Raw genomic sequence first — 18,375 nt, 5'->3', positions numbered from 1 at the left:
AACCGGGAAGGTGAATTCCCCAAGCTGCCTGGTTAACTGGGATTGTACTGTAATTTCTCTGTTCTTTCTCTAACTCTGTCAAAAAGTATCCTACCATACACTTTTCCTATTATAGTAAGAAGACAAATGCCCCTATGATTACCACACACTTCTTTCTCCCCTTTTCCTTTGTACAAGGGAATAATTATACCTGACTTCCAATCCTCCGGGACTCTACCTTCCTCCCAGGCCAATCTGCACATCTTCCACATCCATTCTACTACTATCTCTCCCTCATGCTTCAGCATTTCACCACACACTCCATCAATTCCTGGGGCTTTCTCCAATTTAACTTTCTTCATTGCTTCCACAACTTCTATCTTACTAATTTCTTCCTGTCTTCTCACCTCCCTCCTTCTCCCAGGCATTCCCCAGCCACTTATACTCGCATTACTTCCATCCTCTACGTTCAACAATTCCTTAAAGTGTTCTCTCCATCTGTTCACTTTTTCTCCCTTCTCCACTAGTAATATATCATTTTTATCTTTCACTCCCCTGCTAACTCCACTTCCACCCTGTCTTACTCTTTTCACCTCTTTCCAGAACATTTTCTTACAGTCCCTCCACTTTACACTCAGATATATATATATATATATATATATATATATATATATATATATATATATATATATATTGGGCCTTTCATTTCTTTATTTTAATGTTATATTTACTTGCAGATGAAAGATCAGGTGCCGATTCGTAAATCATTCTTGGCAACAGTGATACATGGTGTTATTCCACAAGAACTAGAGAGGTGAGATTCTAAGCTAAGGTTAACCTTTGTACTACAGTGTTCACTGTTGTTATCGATAAACTGATTCAATTCCAGATAGTTTTATGCGGCAAAGAACAGCTGTACATTGTTAAAAGATAGATATAGCATATCTAATTTGTAATTGCCTTATATCTTTTTGATTATAGATAGCATATCTAATTTGTAATTGCCTTATATCTTTTTGATTATAGATAACGTTAGTGATGAGGAAAATAATTGTTTAGTTTTGTTTTACTTGCTAAAGTGCAGTAACTTGATAATGAACCCGTCAGTGCACAAAAGTTAAGAATATTCTTCTAATGACTACCTACAAATGTGGAACTACATTCTGCACATATTACCTTCTTTTGCTTCTTCACACTGACACTTCTTTTGGTTCAATTATGTTACTAAGCAACATTAGTAAGCCAACAAAAGTCCATCCCATAAGGAAAGGGGTTAGAAACGGGCTCAGTTAACTCAAATTTTAAAAAGAAGTTCTTTTCAGCCGAGGGGAAAAAATGTCAGTACCAACGTGTTATATTCTGGCAGTGCATCCAAGAAGGACAATATACTCGTATTCATCTACAATAATATAATCTTATCTGCGCCTAATTCTTGGTAATTTTCGTCTTACCAACATACGAAGCAGAACTGGGAAGAATTGATGAATGGGAAAATGTTCGAGTTGTAAATAATATACTGTAGCATATTATAGTCTGACGATGGTCGATAGTAAAGGATATGATCTGGAGGGTATGCATGGAGCTGTGGGAAGATGATGAAGCTGGAAATGTAAAAAGAACCTGTAATATTCCGGAACTGTTTCCAGATGGGATTTCAGTTTCAGTTGTAATACTGCTACTCTTACTACTATTACTTCTACTGCTACTACTATTCTTATTCCTATCCTTATTAGCCGCGATGCCGAAGCTGGAATTGTTTTCAATTTGTCCATCTTTCAGTCCATCTCTCCGTGTTTCTGTTGGCACGATAACTTAACAACTGCTCAAGATATCATCACAGAATTTTACAGGTCTGTAGTAGATATAATTATCGATCACGAGTTTCAAACTGGTGAAGGTAGGTCAAGCTCTGTGTGTCTATTGCCACAATAACATCGCAACCGCTCAAGATATCATCACAATTTTACAAGTATGTAGTAGGGATGCAAATCTCCTATGAGTTTGAAACTGGTGACAGTAGGTCAAGGTCATATTCTATGCCGAGCTAGATATGTATCGGCTCGAGCTACAGTAGTGTGATTACCCCCTTGGGAGGGCCTCTAGTTATTGTCTGACTTACGAGGCGGAGCAATAATGTTTTTACCTACCTGTGTGTGTGTGTGTGTGTGTGTGTGTGTGTGTGTGTGTGTGTGTGTGTGTGTGTCTTTTCCTATTATATCTTATGAACGGCTTGAGCTATCAACATGAAACCTTCAGGGCACCGAGATCTGGCCAAAATGTTGGCCGAGTTCAAAAATGGGTCCTCGGGGTCAAGGTCAAGGTCACCAAAATGGTTGCCAAATGTCAACTACTTTTTATAGCCCGCCTTTTAGCACCATTATATCATATGAACGGAAGAGAGAAAGCTGTACTGTACACAGGAAAAAGCATCCAATATATTACCAATATGCCGGGACTCGAACCCGGGACTCTCAGGTGAGAGCCAGGCAGCATACCACTACACCATGACCAGGTAAAAGTTAACTCACGTTGTCACAATCTTACAATCAATGTCCCTCCGCCCCCCACTGTGGGCATGAAGAGGATGAGTAATACAGTATATTGGATCACATGAACGGTTTGAGCTATCAACATGAGACCTTCAGGGCATTAAGATATGGCCAAAATCTTGGACAAGTTTGACAATGGGCACTCGGGGTCAAGGTCAAGGTCATTTATAATACAGACTAGATATGTAAAATCCATACTTGACAATTTACGAACCAACAAAGCTCCAGGCCAGGATGGAAGTCCTCCAATTGTTTTTAAAAGGTGTTCCTCAGAACTTGCCTCTATTCTAAGTAAGTTATTCAGACTATTCGTACATACTTCTTCATTCCATAATTCATTGAAAGAAGTCAATCTCCACCCAATTCTAAAGAAAGGATGTTCCTCTGACCCCCCTGATTAAAGACCAATATTCGTCACATCGTCTTTTGGTAAAGTATTTGAAATTGTATTTAATTAGCACACAGTTCAACACCTTGAATCCAACAACTTAATCAGTGATAAACAATAAGGTTTTTGCCACGAACGGTACACCATTGATGTACTCAGTCTCCTGACTCATACCATCCATAAATCAACTGACCAACATAGAGAAACTTGTGCACGCGCTTGATATTTCTAAAGCTTTTGAGAGAGTTTGGGACCGTTCCCTTATCCAAACTCCCTTGCTATGGACTAACATCTTTTTGTTCCTCTGCTTTCCTCATATCTAAGCGACAGAAAAATAAGAGTAAAAGTAGATGATGTATATTCCAGTTTCCACTCAATTCATGTCGGCGTGCCACAAGGACCAGTTTTGGCACCAACCCTATTCCTAGTTCATATTAATGATCTCTAATCTATCACTCACAATCCCATCCTTCCATATGCAGATGAATCAACATTTCACAGTACATTCACACTCAAAAAACCCATTTACAAAATTTAATATGACTAACTGTCAACTCAGTGCACCCATCTCCATAAATCAACACTGATCTAAGATCAATGAATGGGGACAAATTAACCTTGTCTCATTTAGTGATAGTAAAACCAAAAATATCCAGTTCACTAATAGACAGATATTGCCAGATTCGTGTATTACCATCAGTGCTACTAATATTCCTATCTCCAAAAGTAATGAAATTCTTGGTGTGTCACTTAACAATGCCCTCAGCTGGACCTCTCATGTTAGATCACTTGCTAAGGCTGCCTCAAAGAAACTTGCATTATTATACTGAATCCATAACTTCTTCACTGACGAGCAGTAAATTAAAATTTATAAGTCATGTTTGCTCTTAGCTAGAGTATTCTTCGCCCTTGTGCATTAGATGTGGAGAGGTTGCACTAAAACAACTAGACAAAATTCGGAACAAAACTGTTTGAATTATAATAACCCTGATATTATAAATAAACTACCTCCCCTACCAGTAAGAAGGAATGTTGCCTCCCCTGCATTATTTTACAGACACTTTTATGGTAAAATGCTCTAGTTGTGCTCATGAATGGACTGTCACACTGCCATACAACAGAACTTTTGCCTATCAGAATTCTTTTATTTCCACAACTGCATCTCTCTGGAACTCGCTTCCCCAGAGTTGTTTCCCCCCCAAATTACAACCTACAGATTTTTTATGAATGGAAGACGCTAGTAATCTGGTATGTGGATTATTACTTTCTTTCAATAATTGGCTTTCCCTTCCTCTGTTCTAATATATATATATATATATATATATATATATATATATATATATATATATATATATATATATATATATATATATATATATATATATATATATATATATATATATATATATATATATATATTAAGCAACGTTGGGTCTGGTTAGTACTTGGATGGGTGACCGCCTGGGAACACCAGATGTTGTTGGCATCCCTACGTGTCAAGTGGGGTTGGTGGAGGATTAGTGCCCCTCCCTGTAAAACAATTAACTCTAAGCCCTTGGCCACCCTGTTTGGGATACATGGCGGCTGGCAATGAATGAATAAATGAAAAAATATATATATACAGTATATATATATATATATATATGTATATGTATATATATATATATATATATATATATATATATATATATATATATATATATACATATAAATAATCATGAAATGCTTGAGCTATCAACATGAAACCTCCAGCTTATTAAGAAATGGCCAAAATCTTGGACTTAGCCAACACCATGTTCTGTCGGGCGATTAGCATTCGGCTTCCGATTTTTTTTTTTAATTCTTAATTATTACTGTTGATATTTATTATTATTATTATTATTACCATTATTATTATTATTATTATTATTATTATTATTTATTGAAGAACAAATTCTTTCCCATGGTTAGGTGGAGCAAATGGCTGTAACATCCACAAACGTAGCGTATTTATTTCTAAAAATGCTTCCAGACGGGATTTGACTTTCACCTATGATCAAGCTGCTGCTAAATTCGCCATGGCCACCCCGGTCATAACACCCAGTTGGCTGAGCTTCTATTACCCGCTGAGTGGCCAAGTGTGGATCGGTGTCTTGGCTTCTACGCTGACTGTCTGCTTCACACTTGTCAAGGTAAACATGCAAGTGGTCAGGCGTGGGCGCATCCAGTATTAATAATAATAGGCTGCGGAAACTGTTCCTTATATTATTACTATTACTATTATATCATCGAAATTAATTTAGACGTGGGACATTCTCAATTTGCACCCCGGGGCCGTCTTCCAGTGCTAGTCACACACGTAAATATATTTCACAAGGCAGTGCTTCTGCTGCATCAGGATTTTTAAACAAATGTGATTTACTCTAGTGAAGCACAATATCGTTCTTCATTTTAGCGAAGTCCAGTATGATGCCACATCTGTCTGTTGCCATTATTCTTTACTGTTTTATGGTCAGCGAGAACAATGATGCATTTAACCCTTTCATGGTCGCGTTTTCTTGTTCTTCTCTTGTATTTAACATGAATCAACAGTCTATGATTTTTATTAAGATGAGTGTGTCAGTGGAGACAATTGCTTATTGTGATATCATGAACACTCTCTTGCTCAGGTTAATTCTATTATCTTTTCCAGTTAACTCCAGACGATAGGTTCAAATGAGTCATTAACATGAGACTCACAGGTGAAAATCAGAGGAAACGATAAAGATATATAATGGAAAAATATTAGTTTCATTTAACAGCTATAAGTACAAATACTCTTCTTGGATGATGTTAAATTTATGCAGTAAAAAATTAAAAATATTGCTGTTTTTATATATCACGTCCTTAAACACTTTGCTGGAATACATTTGCATGGTATAATTGAGTACAGAGTGGGTTCGGATCATTGCTTCTCACCCCCAGCCTCCACTACAGCCACCACTGTAGCACCAGTCGAGCAGGGCAGTACTCCCGAGGTGGATGGAAAGCTGATGACAGGGAGTGCTGGAGCTCACGTTGCATCAGCCCTCAGGACTAGTTCCTGACCATCCTCCTTTGCTGAACTTTTTCAGTGTCTCAGTTACACAGAGAGTAGACCAGCTTGCTCTCCAGTACAAATTTCTCTAACTATCTACACCAAACTACATGCACAGTACACACTACACTTCCTATTCAAAATTCAACTAAAATGGCGTCTCATCACCGAGCCTCGGAGTCCCCAGGAGGGGGGAACATAAATGCCCCCACCATCCGCCCCTCTCCCGGTGACGACTCGAGGTGCCTGGAACCACTGTCTGACTCTCTTCTTCTTCATTTCTGCAACATTCCCGGTCTTTCCTCTAACTTTCGCTCTGTTGAGCACCACCTCTCCTCCTCTAAACCTCACCTTCTTTTTCTAACTGAGACTCAGCTGTCTGAGGCAACTGACAGCAAACCCTTTTCTTTATCCTCCTACTTTCTCTATACTCATTTCAAAGCCAAAGGTGGCTGTTGTGTATATATACGCAACGACTTATCTTGCTCTCGTGTTCCTGAACTTGATTCTTCTGAATTCTCTACACTCTGGCTTCAGCTTTCCTGTCATTCTCTGACTAAATATATCTGTGCTGTTTACTTATCCCCTAATTCTACTGACTATCAAAAATTCTTCGACTATCATACTTCTACGATGGAACACATTCTATCCATTTCTCCTTTCTCTGAAATCTCCAATCTAGGAGATTTCAATGTTCACCACCACCTTTGGCTCTCCTCTCCTTTCACGGATCCACCTGGTGAACAAGCCTACATCTTTTCTATCCTTAATGACCTAGAGCAGCTTGTACAGCACCCTACCCGTACCCCTGACCGCCTTGGAGAGAGCTCCAACATACTTGACCTCTTCCTCACAACTAATCCTTCTGCTTACTCTGTTAATCTTTTCTCTCCGTTGGGCTCCTCCGATCACAACCTTATTACCTTAACCTGTCCTATCACTCCGGTACGGCCTGTGGACCCTCCAGGGAAATGTCGTCTGTGGCATTTTGGAGCTGTGGACTGGGAGGCCCTCAGGCATTACTTCTTTGATTTTCCCTGGAATGATTATTGCTTCCATGGCCGGGAGTCATCCGAGTGTGCCTTGCGCATTACGGAGGTTATTCTCTCGGGCATGGAAGCATACACTCCTTTCTCATATCCTTTGACTAACGCAAGATAGCCTTGGTTTAATCACGCTTGTTCTAATGCTGTCCGCAACAAGGAGAGGGCCTACAAAAGGTACCGGAGCCAACCCACCCCTGAATCACATCATCTTTACGTTTCTGCCCGGAATCGTGCTAAGTCTGTTCTTCGCTCTACTAAAAGTAATTTCATCCATACTAAATGCTCTCAACTCTCCAACTTGAATTCTTCCCGCTCCTTCTGGCACCTTGCCAAAAATCTTTCTAACAACTTTACCTCATCATCCTTCCCTCCTCTTTTCTACTCTGATGGTTCTGTAGCTATTTCTTCTACGGATAAAGCAGATCTCTTTGCACAGACTTTCTCCTCCAATTCCACCTTAGACGATTCCAGTGCTGTTCCTCCATCGCTTCCCCCCTCTGACTTCCTCATGGCTTACATTAAAATTTCTTCAGTTGATGTATTTTCTGCCATCACTGGCCTCAGTACTAACAAGGCATATGGGCCTGATGGGGTCCCTCCTGTTGTTCTCAAGAACTGTGCTTCTGTGCTTACACCCTGCCTAGGCAAACTCTTTCGCCTTTGTCTGTCAACTTGTACCTTTCCTTCTTGCTGGAAGTTTGCTCTCATTCAGCCAGTCCCAAAGAAGGGTGACCATTCCCAACCCTCCAACTATCGTCCAATTGCTTTAACGTCCTGTATTTCAAAAGTTTTCGAGTCAATTCTCAATAGAAAAATTTTAAGGCATCTTTCCTATCACAACCTTCTTTCCGATCGTCAGTATGGGTTCCGTCAGGGACGCTCCACTGGAGATCTTCTCACCTACCTTTCAGACTCCTGGTCATCCTCCTTTCGGGACTTTGGCGAAAGCTTTGCCATTGCACTTGACATCTCAAAGGCTTTCGATCGAGTCTGGCATAAATCTTTAATTTCCAAACTGCCCTCCTGCAGTTTCTATCCTTTTATTTGTGCCTTCATTGCTAGCTTCCTTTCTGGTCGTTCTATAGCCGCTGTTGTAGATGGCCATCGTTCTTCTCCTAGATCTATCAACAGTGGTGTTCCTCAGGGCTCTGTCCTATCACCAACTCTCTTCCTTTTATTCATCAATGATCTTCTAAGCTGTACATCTAACCCTATCCACTCATACGTTGATGACTCCACCCTTCACCTTTCCATTTGGTTCCCGCAATGCCCATCTCAACAGTTACTTCAACAAACAAGGGATGAGACTATGGCACACCTAATGTCTGACTTGGCTCGTATCTCTGACTGGGGTAAAAATAATATGGTTGTTTTTAATGCATCTAAGACTCAGTTCTTACACCTATCAAACCGACAAAATCTTCCACAGGTATACCCACTAATGTTTAATAATATTCACCTTAATCCTGCATCATCCTTGAACATGCTTGGGGTTTCATTTACTTGGGACTTATTGTGGAAAGATCATATTACATCTCTTGTAAAATCTGCTTCCAAGAGATTGGGTGTGCTAAGCCGACTCTGCTCTTTCTTTACCCCTGCACAAATGTTGACTCTATGCAGGGGTTTTATCCGCCCCTGTGTGGAGTACAACTCTCATGTGTGGGGAGGCTCCCCACATACAGCTCTTCTCAATAGGGTGGAGTCAAAGGCTTTTCGTCTTATCATCTCTCCTCCTCTTACTGACTCCCTTCAACCTCTGTCTCTTCGCCGCACTGTTGCATCTTTATCTCTTTTCTATCGCTACCTTAATGGTCACTGCTCCTCTGAACTGTCTGCTTGCATTCCTCCACCTCTACGACGGGCGCGTAGCACCCGTCTGGCAGCAAACTCTCATCCCTTTTCTGTCCAACTCTCTAATGCAAGAGTTAACGGTTACTCCCAGTCTTTCATTTATGCAACAGGTCACCTCTGGAACTGTCTCCCTCTGTCTGTATTTCCCGTTGCCTATGATCTCCAGTCTTTCAAACGCAGTGTGTCCAGGCATCTCAAAATGATCGGATCTTGAATTTGGCTCTTTATTGTATTTTGTTTTTCTCTTGGAGGGAACTGTTACTGCGGGCTCATGGCCTTTGGTTCCTTCTTCCTCGCATAAAAAAAAAAAAGGGGGGTAGGCTACTTCACACTTGTTGATTTCTTGAAACCAGTGCATGGAATTGTTAAATTATTTTGCTTTCATACAGTTTTATTATGGTCTACCTTTTTCAACGAAGAAAGAACTTTAAGCATTCCTAATCAAATTAACTCTAATATATATATATATATATATATATATATATATATATATATATATATATATATATATATATATATATATATATATATATATATATATATATGTCATACCTTCACTGTAACCAGTACCTGACTGTTCCATGACATTTTCACTATTTTAGAGCACACTATATGTAGTCGAAATATTGCATTAAGAAATGTAGAAAAAAAAATTGCTTTAAGAAACTGGACAGAATAAGCACCTCCGCAAAAAAAAAAAAAAAAAAAAAAAATGACACGAATGACTTCATTAGAAGTCTTCCTGACGTTGGCACATGCACTGTGGTGCACTTTCTTTCATGACTGGTATTATCTAAACCATTTGACTGTCCAAAACATCACTGCTCACCCCTATGACACAATAAAACAACAACTTCGCACTCATATCATTTTATATGTATATCACTGTATATGTATGCGTTACAGATTACGAGGAGGAAAACGTGGCAAATGCGGCATGGAGTGCTGAGTACTGGATCGGTGGTGTTGGAGTCTGTGGGCACACTGTTGGGCCAGGGACTGTACGGACGCCTTTCAACCAGCCAGTCCAACCACATCCTCGTCGGCACTTGGTTGTTCTTCGGTGTGGTGGTGGGCACAGCATATCGAGCCAGCCTCATCGCTTCCCTCACCCTCCCAAGGCTGCCACCCAGACCAGAGACAGTTGAGGAGCTGGTCAAAGTAATTGACAGGTGAGACAATGATGAACAAACGTTTGGATGCGGAGGTGCTGGATGAAATTGAAATGTAAGTTAATGCTGGGACATTTGGTTATTTATCTCTACTCAATCACTGCGTCGAAAAACTTAAACTCTCAGTTCTGTTTTTCCCCCCCGTTCACCAACACATTTCACAGTGAGTTAGTTTTCACGCAGCAGCTAGTGTTTTATTCATATCCATCGATACTTTCAGATATGATTGATCAAAAGCAGGGCAACACTAAAGGAATCAACAAATGGTGTTCTCAGGTACCACGTAATACACCATCCACATAGACCATACTTGAAATATTCCATCCCTCAAAGTTTATCTCCAGCTTTATTTATTTATTTTACTTATGTGTTCACCGCTCTCGTAACCTTATTCACTTCCACATGCATTGTTCTCCAGAGACTTCACTGTAGTACAGTCTTTCTCTTATGCTTCCTCCACTGTCTGCCATAATACATGGACTGGATCCGCACATCCTGTAGCACTTTGGATATTTTCGATTTCAGTGCTTGTCCTATATTCAGACAGTGATTTAACTTTATCATTATTATTCCTATACTACAATAGGATAAATGCAAGGAATGTGCTGTAGTAAACGTTATAAAGGCCAATAAAACACTATAGCTCTTTCAGTTTAACTTGCCCCAGTTTTTTCTTAATTGTAGCTTATTCACGAAACTCAGTGGCAGGAAGAGGCAATACTACGTCTCGCTTTCGTTCCAAGCACTTTTTCGTGACTAGCATCATATTTTGGTTTTGATTTATTGTCACAGGTTAGCATTCGACATGCAAAGATGGCAATTTTATGCCAATTTTAAAGTTAACAAAAATAATAATAAATGTATCTTTAAGTTAAGTTTTGGTGTTGCGTTGTTATAGGGTCTCAGTTGTAATACTAATTAAATAATTTTTATTTGTACATGTTACAGGGTGACAATAGAATCTTTTGATGGTTCATACAAGAAGTTCTTCTTAAACTCGGAATCAAGTGCCTTTAGAGAACTTGGGAGCATGATGGTCGGGGGAGATGTTATGGACGGACTCAACACAGTTTTGAAGATGAAGTGAGTTGGTTTTACTTACAGTGATACTTTTTTTTTTTTTTTTTTTTTTTTTTAAGAGAGGCAAGAAAAGCAAATGGCTAAAAAAAAAATCCATACACCAGATTACTGGTGTCCACGATTCATAAGAAATCTGAAAAAGTTCGACTTGAAGAGCTGTAGGTTGAAGTTTGGGGGGAAACAACTCCGGGGATGCGGGGTGCACAGAGATGCAGTTCAGGAAATAAAAGATTTCTGATATGTGAATGTTCTGCAATATGACTCTGTGACATTCCAGTCATGAGCACTACCAGATGCCCGTGTAGCACAGGGGAAGGCATGGGGAAGTGGCACAATAGGTGCAACTTCGTCTCATCATTTGCCATAAAAGTTTCTGTAAAATGATGGAAGGGAGGCAACATTCCTTCTTACCTGTAGGGGAGGTAGTTTATTTGTAATATTAGGGTTATTGATAATTCCAACAGCCTTGTCCTGAATTTTGCCTACTTGTTTTAGTGCAACCTCACCACATCCATTCCACAAAAGTGAGCAATATTCCAGCTGAGAGCACACATGGCTGTTATATTCACTGCTCGTCAGTGAAGAAGCTACGAACTTCGTACAGTAATCGAAGTTTCTTTGAGGCGGTAGTAATAGTAGTAGTTGTTCCCTACGCTGTCTGACTGAACAGCCCCGAGTCTCTTGGGAAGGCCACGGCCAAGACCGGGCTTTCCCACAGAGCTCTCAAGGAATGTATGTCGTGTTGTTGGAATAGGTGATTGTGTGCAATGCAGTCCTCCATAATGTGTTTAATAGTATAGGGTGTTGTGTTGCATCCTGGACAGGTATCAGCGACAGAGTCATCCAGCCTCTTCTGATAACTCAAGAGAGCTGGATGATGCCCACATCTCAGTCTGGCCAAGTGGACCCTGTCCTCATGAGCGAGATAGGAATCAGAAGACTGGATATCAGGAGGCCGTGCATGCAGTTGTGTGTTGTTTTTGAGACTGAATGGAGTGGTGAGTGATTTGAGTATGGATATGCTTCTGGATGCTGGTCTAAGGCAGGCGAGGGGGGGGGGGGAGATGACAGTATTTGTGTATAATATCATGTGTTGAGTTTAGTTTTGATTTCCCTTGGTGAGTGTGGATGTGCTGCCATGTACTGTACTGGATGGTGTGGGTTTGTGGAGGCTGTGGCGAAAATTTGGGCGTCTTTCATGTGTAGATGATTCTTGACTTTGACGACTTTGGTTTCTTGGTGCTGGTGGTCTGTGGGTGTAGTAGCTGTGCAGCTTGCAGTTATTTTTAGGGCCTTGTTCTGTATGGTCTGAAGAGCTTTGTAGTGTGTTATTGAGGTTAGAAGCCCAAGCAGAGCGTGCATAATTCATCACTGAACGTACTGTATATACTGTTTGTATACTGTGGTGCTGGTTTCTTTGTTGTGTCCAAATGTTGTATGGGCAAGTTACCTCAGGGTGTTGATTCTTGGTGCTAACTTATCTCTAATATTTGTGATGTGTTGTGCAAATGACATTGATGTATTATATGTTACACCAAGGATTATGTGTGTGTGTGTGTGTGTGTGTGTGTGTGTGTGGTAGGGGAGTGTTGTTTATGGTGAGGTGTAGAGTGTGACTGTATTCTACCATCCAGTTTGTGAGAAGGATCACTGTTGATTTGGCTGGGGCTATTTTGAGCCTGTTTGTGGTGAACCATTCGTGTGGTGTGTTGAGGTAAGGTTGAAGGATGTGTGTGGCTGTGCTTGTGTTTTGGTGTGTACATGTGTTATGTTTCCTCATAGGAAGCTATGTGTATTTGTGGTGTTTGGGGTGTGGGTATGTCGGGCATGTATAGGTCAAAGAGAGTAGGGGACAAAACAGATCCTTGGGGGACGCCATTTGTGAAATTTTTGATGTTTGGAGATTGACTGGCAAATGTTACATGTGCCTGCTAAATAGTTTGTCAGCCATCTGTTTGTGTTATTGTGCATGTTTGTGTTGAATACTTTGTTTGTGAGGCTGTGTGATCAGGATTGTTCTGTCTGGTGGCCTAGCTGAATTCATACCATCAAAAATTCTCTGTGTATGGTCTTTAAGAAGAGTGTTCGTGGAGTGTAGTGGCCTAACACCATGTTGTGCTGGGGCTAGGGTGTGTGTGAGGTGTAACTAGTTGTAATACCAGTCATTCACTGACTTTGGAGGGGGTGCAGAAGAGTGCGATGGGATGGTGTGAGGAAAGTAACGTGGGGTTTTTGTTAGGTTTGGGAATAATGATGATAGTTCCATGCATCCAGCTATTGGGTATTATGTTGTGTGAGTAGCTGTAGTTTGATATGTTTGTGAGTGCGTGTATGCCCTGTGGTTCAAAGTGTTTAAGGTGTACAGTATGTTGTATATGTTGTTTGGTTCACAGGCAGACGAGTGCTTAAGGTTGCTAATGATGCTCTTCCTCTGGTTGTAAGGGAAAGGTGCGAAGTCTGGGTGTGTGGGGAACTGTCTTTTGCATCAGATGACACGTCGGTCGTCACGATGGAGTTTAGATGGCTGACATGTGAAAAATGATTGATGATAGTGTTTGCTTGTTGTTTGTTTGAAGGTATGGTGTCTATTGTTGTGACGTCAGCGTGTGATTGTGTAGTGTTGCTGTTGGAGAGTATAATGCTGTTTAGTGTTTTGTAGAGTTTGCTGGTGTTTGTTTTGTGATCAAGTGTTTGGAGATAATTATTCTAGTTTAGTGTTTGCTGTTCTGATATTTTATTGTTTATCTGAGTGTTCAGTTCTTGTATTTGTTGCATAGTGTCTCGTGTATGGGGTGTTGGGGAGTGTTTTAGTGTGTCCCGTTGACTGATGAGGCCGTGAATTTCTGGCGTGAAGTTGGGGTTCTGTCTCTTTCTGTTGCCTCAGGGGATGTGTCTTTTGTCTGCATTTTCAATAATTATTTTGAAAGTGTGCACAGCGGTGTTGATGTTTGTGATGGATTAATGTTTAATGTTTCAAAGTGTTGTTTTGTTTCAGTTGTGAAGGCCTCCCAGTTGGCTCTCTTTTAAGTATGGTATGTGTGTTGTGGCCAGCTGGGGGTGATTCTTGTTTTGTTAGTGATGGTGAGTGGGAGGTGGTCAGAGCCAAGAGTTTTGATCACTCTCCAGGAAGTTGTGGGGGTGAGGTTTGGGGAGCAAAAAGTGATGTCTGGGAATGATGGGAAGAAGAGGGCTTGGTGTGGGATATGGGTATGTTGATGGAGATTCTGAGTATGAAAAGATTGTCTGTTTGGGATTGTAGTACCAACCCTCTGTCTGTGTCAGGGTTCTTGATATGCCAGGCCAACGCCTTGGCATTGAAATCACCACCCAGGATGATGTCGGGTATGTTAGTGATGCGATGTATTTATGGAGAGTAATTGTCGGGTATTGTGGGGGACGTATGTATTGGTGATTGTTATGTGTGATTTGTTACCAGTGCATATTTAAATTTATTGTTTTTTTGTTCTGGTGTCATGTGGGGGGAGAAGTGACTTTCTGTGTGAACTAGTATCTGAAAAGTTGATGGATTTGTGTACAGGGTGATGAGTCCACTGTCACCACCAATCGGCCTGGTCTTGTCTAATGGTGGTGAAATTATGAAAAGTATTAATGGAGTGTGTGGTGAAATGCTTAGGTATGGGGGTGAGATTGTTGTGGAGTGGATATGGAAATTGTGCAGATTGGCTTGGGAAGAGGGAAGGGTTCCAGAGGACTGGAAATCAAGTATAATTGTTCCTTTATACAAAGGAAAAGGGGAGAGAGAAGTATGTGGTAACCATAGGGGTATTTGCCTACTTAGTGTGACTGGTAAAATATATGGTAGAATACTCATTGATAGGGTTAGACATATGACAGAGGAGCTAGTTGGAGAAGAACAAGGGGGATTTAGGAAGGGAAAAGGGTGTGTGTAGATCAGATATTTGTTCTAAGATGTTTAGTGGAGAAGTATCTAGAGAAGGGAAGGAAAGTGTATGCTGCCTTCATGGACTTGGAGAAAGCTTGTGACAGAATAGATAGGCAAGGTATGTGGAAGGTATTAAGAATATATGGAGTGGAGGGGAAATTGTTGAGTGCTGTGAAGAGTATGTACGAGGGAGCTAGGGCTGCGGTGCGAGTGGATGGTGGGCTGAGTGAGTTCTTTGACTCAGTGCAGGACTGAAAAAGGGTTGTGTGATGTCTCCATGGCTGTTTAATATATACATGGATGGGGTTGTAAAGGAGGTGCAGGGTAAGGCAGTGGATGTGGGGGTGGCTCTAATGAATGAGGGTGAGATTTGGAAGCTTCCGATGTTGCTGTTTGCTGATGATACAGTACTGTTGAGTGAAGATGAATGGGAGTTGTAAGGTTTGGTGAATGAATTTGGGACAGTGTGTAGGAGGAGGAATCTGAAAGTTAATGTAAACAAAAGTAAAGTTATGGTGTTTGAGAGGAATGAAGTCACAGAGTGTGCAGTGAGGTTGCATGATGAGGATATGGAGAATGTGAGTGCATTCAAGTACTTGGGTAGTGTGATGAGTAAGGATGGAACTTTGGGGGATGAAGTGCGTGAAAGGGTACAGCAGGGAAGGAAGGTTGTTGGTACACTGAAAGCAGTGATGAGAAATAGGGAGGTGAGTATGGAAGTTAAGAAGTCACTGCATGATAATATTGTGATCCCTACCCTGACGTATGGAAGCGAGGCATGGACCTTGCAAGAGGGGAACAAGTCAAGAGTGAGAGCAGTGGAAATGAGTTACTTGAGAGGAGCATGTGGAGTGACGTGGAGGGACAGGTTGACGAATGAAGAAGTGAAGGAACGCTGTGGGGTGGATGTGGATGTGGTTGAGAAGATTAGGAGAAATACACTGAGGTGGTTTGGCATGTGAAGAGAATGGAGAATGAAAGACTGACTAAGAGGGTGTATGTAGGTGAGGTGGAGGGAGGGAGAGGGAGAGGTAGACCGAGGATGAGTTGGAGGGATGGAGTTGAGAAGTATATGAGGGAGGGGGGGGGTGAGTTGGGGGGAGGGTAGTCAAATGGTGGGTGACAGAGCGACTTGGAGGCGTTTTGTCTGCGGCCACCCTTTGTGGGATTAGGGCGTCGGGCTATAGATAGATAGATAGATAGACGTGTTTTCTGTGTTCTGCATCTTTGCCCTGGGTCTACCCTCCGGAGGCTGTCGAAGCAGATGAGGAGGACAGCATGGGAGCCAAACCACCGCAAACCCCCCTGGCCCCTCATGGGGCCCAAGAACCTCAGAGTGGCTTCAGTCACCCGGCCAAGTTCCACATCTTTGAGGCGGTTTTAGCAAATGATTTGACATGAGGGAACTGTTAAATGAAACATGGAGAACTTCAATACTTTTGGACATAAGAATATTAGTAGCATTGAAGAGAATATAGCAATCTGGTAATATCTGTCTAGTAGTGAATTGTATATATTTGGTTTTACTAGCGCTAACCCGCCGAGTCCCAACGACGTATGGATACGTCAGCATGTTTTGTCACGCTGAGACCTGACGATGTACCCATACGTTTGGCAATTGCAAGGTCCGTCATTTGCACATTTTTCAAATCTCGCGTGTGATTTTTGGTATGTAGGCGCAGGACACCTTCCACAACCCGCCACCAGGCGGGGACACTCCCCGACCCCGTGTGACCCGCATTCTTCCTTGTCTCACTCACTCACTCACCTGTTAGCAGTGACCCTGAATAGACATGGCGCGCCAAGGTCTCTCTGACGCTGAAATTCAAGCTACCCTGGATGCCTTCACAGGCGACAGCGATTCCCCACTTGATGACAACGTGGCAGACAAGGATTACATGCTTCCCGAGGATGAAACAAGCAGCAGTGATGAGGAAATACAAGGACGAGGACGGAGCCTTGGGACATGGTGCTACCTCGTGGCTCGGGAGACAAAGGATTTCGCCGTTGGAAGCTGAAAGGATGGTGAGGAGGAGAATCAGTATGGGCCTAGTGTTTTGTATGGGGAAGGCGGGAGTGGTGTGGCAGTAGTGAGTGGTGAAAGCGAAAATGGTGTGGCAGGATTGAGCAGTGAAAGTGAAAGTCGTGGTGTGAGGGAGGCAGTGCGAGCACGTGGTGTGAGGCAGTGGGGAGGCGAGGAGGAGCCGCTCCCTAGCACATCTTTCACCCCACAATATTCCCTCTCTTCCTCCCCACAGCCCAGTGATGTGGAGAAAGGAAGGAAAGGGAAGGGAAAGGGGAAAGGAAAAGGGAGAGGGAAAAGGAGCACAAGTGGGGAAGGGCACCGCTCTCCACCTCCCCAACCTCTCCCACCACTCTCTCCTCCCCAACCCGACGAAGGTGACAATGGGGAGGAGGCTGGAGACGGTAGTGTGTTGTGGGACTGGGAAGATGGGAGTAATTTCACTCCCATCATTCACCCCTTCACTGAGGAGTGGCGGTCTGGCTGCACGGCTCCAGGAATCCATGTCGGCTCCACCAGGGTGGATTTCTTCCACCCGTTCTTTGGGGAGGAGTTTGTGGAGCGGATTGTGGAAGAGACTAACACCTTTGCAAGCAGCCAACGCTGTGAAAGCGAGCATGAAGGTAGGAGACACATGCACTCCCTCCAATATGCTTACTCGGTTACCATAAGTGAGATGTTTATCTTTCTAGCCCTGGTTCTTTTGATGGGTATTGTACAGAAAAGACAAATTCCGGCATACTGGTCTATGGACTCTATAACCAGCACACCTTTCTTTGGGAAAGTAATGGGTCGGAATCGATTTCAGCAAATTCTCAGCCGCCTCCACTTTTATGATGCCAATGATCCTGCTAATGCTAATAAAACGGATGGAATGAGGAGAATAAGGCTGGTATTTGATCACCCGCGGGAAAAGTTCCACTCATCCTTCTATCCTTATCAAGACCTTGTCATAGACGAGAGTCTTGTTTTGTGGGGAGGCAATATTTATTTTCGCCAGTACATACCCAGCAAGAAACACCGTTTTGGGTTCAAGATCTTTGTTGTGCATGACTGTAAGACTTGTTATGTGCAAGACATAGTCTTGTACACGGGCACACAGACAGACATAATAGAAGATCGAAGTATTGAACTCTCAGGGGCCATTGTAAAGACCATGATACAGGAGTACCTTCATCGTGGTCAGTGTGCTGCACTTGGACAACTGGTACACTAGCTCCATTCTCACACGGTTCCTACATTTGAATGACACCGGAGGCTGTGGTAGAGTAAAGAGAAACCGTCGCCATATGGTCAAGGTTGGGAGGAAACTTGACAAGAATGAG

At 42.1% G+C, this 18,375-nt stretch overlaps 1 protein-coding gene across 1 annotated transcript in view; it reads left to right on the top strand.

Annotated features, from left to right (window-relative positions):
- Window positions 1–2,222: 2,222 nt before the first annotated feature.
- The window catches only part of LOC145395710 (ionotropic receptor 93a-like), a 98,033-nt gene continuing 81,880 nt past the window's right edge, over window positions 2,223–18,375 (top strand). Inside the window, exons 1-4 of the mRNA XM_080269250.1 lie at window positions 2,223–2,299; window positions 4,928–5,087; window positions 9,778–10,043; window positions 10,992–11,126. Of these exons, the coding sequence (XP_080125376.1) occupies window positions 2,223–2,299; window positions 4,928–5,087; window positions 9,778–10,043; window positions 10,992–11,126 (638 nt within the window). The remainder of the gene's footprint in view (window positions 2,300–4,927; window positions 5,088–9,777; window positions 10,044–10,991; window positions 11,127–18,375) is intronic.

Source organism: Coenobita brevimanus, chromosome 33 (assembly GCF_032717465.1).
Source record: "Coenobita brevimanus isolate Jiangsu-jjx chromosome 33, ASM3271746v2, whole genome shotgun sequence".
Lineage (NCBI taxonomy): Eukaryota > Metazoa > Arthropoda > Malacostraca > Decapoda > Coenobitidae > Coenobita > Coenobita brevimanus.
Note: the sequence above shows the minus strand (reverse complement) of the source record. Positions and strands in the feature narration are given on the sequence as shown.